At 37.2% G+C, this 3,353-nt stretch overlaps 1 protein-coding gene across 1 annotated transcript in view; it reads left to right on the top strand.

Moving 5' to 3' along the window:
- The window catches only part of Rabep1 (rabaptin, RAB GTPase binding effector protein 1), a 170,120-nt gene that overhangs the window by 105,923 nt on the left and 60,844 nt on the right, over positions 1–3,353 (top strand). Inside the window, exon 5 of the mRNA XM_004638319.2 lies at positions 2,701–2,820. Within this exon, the coding sequence (XP_004638376.1) occupies positions 2,701–2,820 (120 nt within the window). The remainder of the gene's footprint in view (positions 1–2,700; positions 2,821–3,353) is intronic.

The following is a 3,353-nucleotide window of genomic DNA, read 5'->3' as shown; positions in this document are numbered from 1 at the left end:
TTTTAGGGAAGGGTCTCACTACTAGATTGGACTCCTAGTGATTCGCCTGTTTATAGCCTCCCAGGTGCTGGGATTATAGGTGTGTGCCACCACGCCCAGTCTCAATCTCCTCTCATTGTGCCCCAGGGGTGGGGCCAAGCACGGCCCCTGCACCTGCTTGCAGGCACTTTAATCCGCTGAGCTATTTGGCCAGCCCTAGACCCATTTTTGATTAACATGAAAATTATGAAAAGAATAGCGTAATTCTAAAATATTCTATGCCCAGTTTTCCTCATTAATATTCTACATTAGTATAGTACATTTTTGTAGTTAATAAATTAATATCATTGCACTATTAGTGACCAAAGTTCATTCTTTGTATTCAAATTTTATTACTTTTTACCTAATATCTTTTTTTTTTTTCCTGTTGGAGTATCCCATGGAGGATACCACATTGAATTTAGTCAGGTCATCTTAGGCTTCCCTTAACTGTAATAAGATTTTCTTTCAGATTTTTCATGCTTCTAATGACCTTGCTTTCATTTTTATTTTATTTATTTATTTTGGCAGAACCGGGGATTGAAGTCAGGCCCTTGTGCTTGCCAGGCAAGTGCTTATTCTACTGAGCTATCTCCCCAGCCCCCTACTTTCATTTTTAAAATACATTTTAAAACTTTGTTTACAGTGTCATGGATCACTTGGAATAGCGATGTTTATTTACATGAATAATGTATCTCTTTCTTCTCTTTCTCTTTCTGTCTGTCTCTGTCTGTCTCTGTCTCTCTCTGTATCTCTCTGTCTGTCTGTCTGTCTGTCTCGTATTTAGTACAGGGTCTACAGGATCTCACTCCACAGATTGGATTCATAGTGATTCTCCTGTTTTCAGCATTCCAGCAGGAATTACAGGCATACACAGCGAGCCCAATCTCAATTGCCATCTCAGTATGCTCCAGGGGTGGGGCTGGGCCAGTCAGCTCGCTGGGAATCAAATCCTGGCTGCTGGGCTCTGCCTAAGCAGGCGCTTTAGTCTGGGGAGCGGCAGCCCCCTCATTTTTTTTCCTTGGATTTTAATTAAGTGACATCATTAGAAGCATTCCAGACTACCTTTGACTGTAAAGATGTTTTAAGTTTTACCATGTTTGGTTTAAGCTAACATGTCTTTTCCAAACAGTACTTAGTTAAAAATGAATGATTTTAAGGACCTGAAAATAAAGTAAAAGTGAATGAATCCCTCATTCCTAGGGGATTTTTTTTTTTAAAAAAAGTCTTCATAGATGGGCATATTTTATGAATTTTGAACAATTTGGGATAAATTTCAGTTCCTTATGTTCAGTGAATAAGCTTTATTTTCATTAGTAGGAGGAGCTCCAACTTTTTATCTACCATTGTTTCTCTGTATCTGTGTGTAGCTATGTATATATAAAAAATGAATATTGGGCCAGCCAGATAGCTCAGAGGACTAAAGCACCTGTTTAGGCAGAGTGCAGTGGCCAGGGTTCAATCCCAGGCCCACTGTGCCGGCCCTGCCCTCGGGGCACACAGAAACAGCAATTAAGACTGGGAATGGAGGTGTTTGCCTGTACAAAAAAAAAAAAAAAAAAAAAAAAAAGATTACTTAATCATACTTTTTTACTAGTTTAAAATACATTACCAAAAAAAAAAAAAAAATACATTACCTCCCCTTTTTAAAAAAAATGTAGGGGCTGGGGAGATAGCTCAGTAGAATAAGGGCCTGAGTTCAATCCCCAGTTCCTCTAAATAAATAAATAAATAAATGTATTTAGTACAGGGTCTATAGGGTCTTACTACACAGATCAGACTCATAGTGATTCTCCTATTTTCAGCCTCCCAAGTGTTGGGATTACAGGGGTGTGCCACCACACCCAGTCTCAGTGACCAGCTCAGTTTAGCTCACCTTGAGGTGGAACCGGCAGACATGTTGGTCCCAGTCTGCAGCTGCCTAAACAGGCATTTTAATCTTCTGAGCTATCTGGCCCTTCTAAAACACATTCCTTTTAATCTATGCTTTTGATGGAATTTAGAAAATAATGAGATAATTTAGGAGTCATTGGTTGAGTTTGCTTCCTTTAGATATTAAAAAGTAAAATAATATTTAAGGTTTCTTACATACTAGGAAACCTTTTTATAGCAACATAAATAACACTTTAGATAGCATATGGTTCTATATTTTATGTTTTAAAAACATCATCACTATGGCTGCATGTGGTGCTGCATTGCATCCCTATAATCCTACACTTGATAGGCTAGAGGCAGGAGGATGGAGAGAAGTTTGAGGCCAGCCTATGCTATATGAGGGAGTTCAAGGCCAGCCTGCACTACATAGTGATACCCTGTCTCAACCCAACCCCCTAAAAAGGTCCTTTCATAATTTTTATCATATGATCTCACTAATTTAATAAATAGAGGGCCTTAATTATTTGTTGTGTTTCCTTTTACATGTAGCATTTTAATGCTCAGTTGCTCAATTAAGTCAATTTTGTCACAGTGAGTATATTTTTCTATTTTAAATTTTAAATGAAACATTTGGGAAAACTGATTATGGCTTGACATTCTAGTAATACATTATTGAATAGTTAGTGTTAGTTAAGTTTTGAAATTGTTAAGAATGTGCCTCATGTAGTTATATATAAATGGATTGACCAGAGTTTCTTTCAAAAGCAATAATAGTAAGTTATAACATTTAATTTCTTTTAATCACAGGCCCAAGAAGATGCTGAAAAACTTCGGTCTGTTGTGATGCCAATGGAGAAGGAAATTGCTGCTCTGAAAGATAAACTGACAGAGGCAGAAGACAAAATTAAAGAATTGGAGGCTTCAAAGGTTGTGAAACATTGTAATCCGTCTGCCCCAATGGCATGAACACAATTAGAATCCCTAAGGGAGTATAGACTAATTTAAGACTATGCATTTTAAGAATCTTGCTTTTGTTTATTCTTATTTATTAGTTTTTGCCTTTGTTTAAAATGTCAAAGTGCTACACTGAGTTGATTTGCCCAAATGATATTTTAAATAGTCACAATAATGATGCCTTACCATAGTGGCTACTTTGGTTCAAAGTTAGTCTTCATTTTCTCATCAAAATGAGACTTTATGCTGTTAATCTTATTATCGAGGAAAATAGTCTTTCAAGTTGATTTTGTTTTCCTGTGCTAGCCTCAGAGTTGTCTTTTAGAGAAATAGCTGTAGTATGGCTGAATTTGTTTGCCATGAAGACACAGTAAAGAAACACAGAGATGTGTTGAATAGTTTAATTAAAAAAAAAAAAAAAAGTAGGCTGCTGGGGCTGGGGAGATAGCTGAGTAGAATAAGCATAAGCGCTTGTCTGGCAAGCTCAAGGGCCTGAGTTCAATCCC

Source organism: Octodon degus, unplaced genomic scaffold (genome assembly GCF_000260255.1).
Source record: "Octodon degus isolate 3935 unplaced genomic scaffold, OctDeg1.0 scaffold00098, whole genome shotgun sequence".
Lineage (NCBI taxonomy): Eukaryota > Metazoa > Chordata > Mammalia > Rodentia > Octodontidae > Octodon > Octodon degus.
This window is presented reverse-complemented; position numbering and strand designations above follow the sequence as displayed.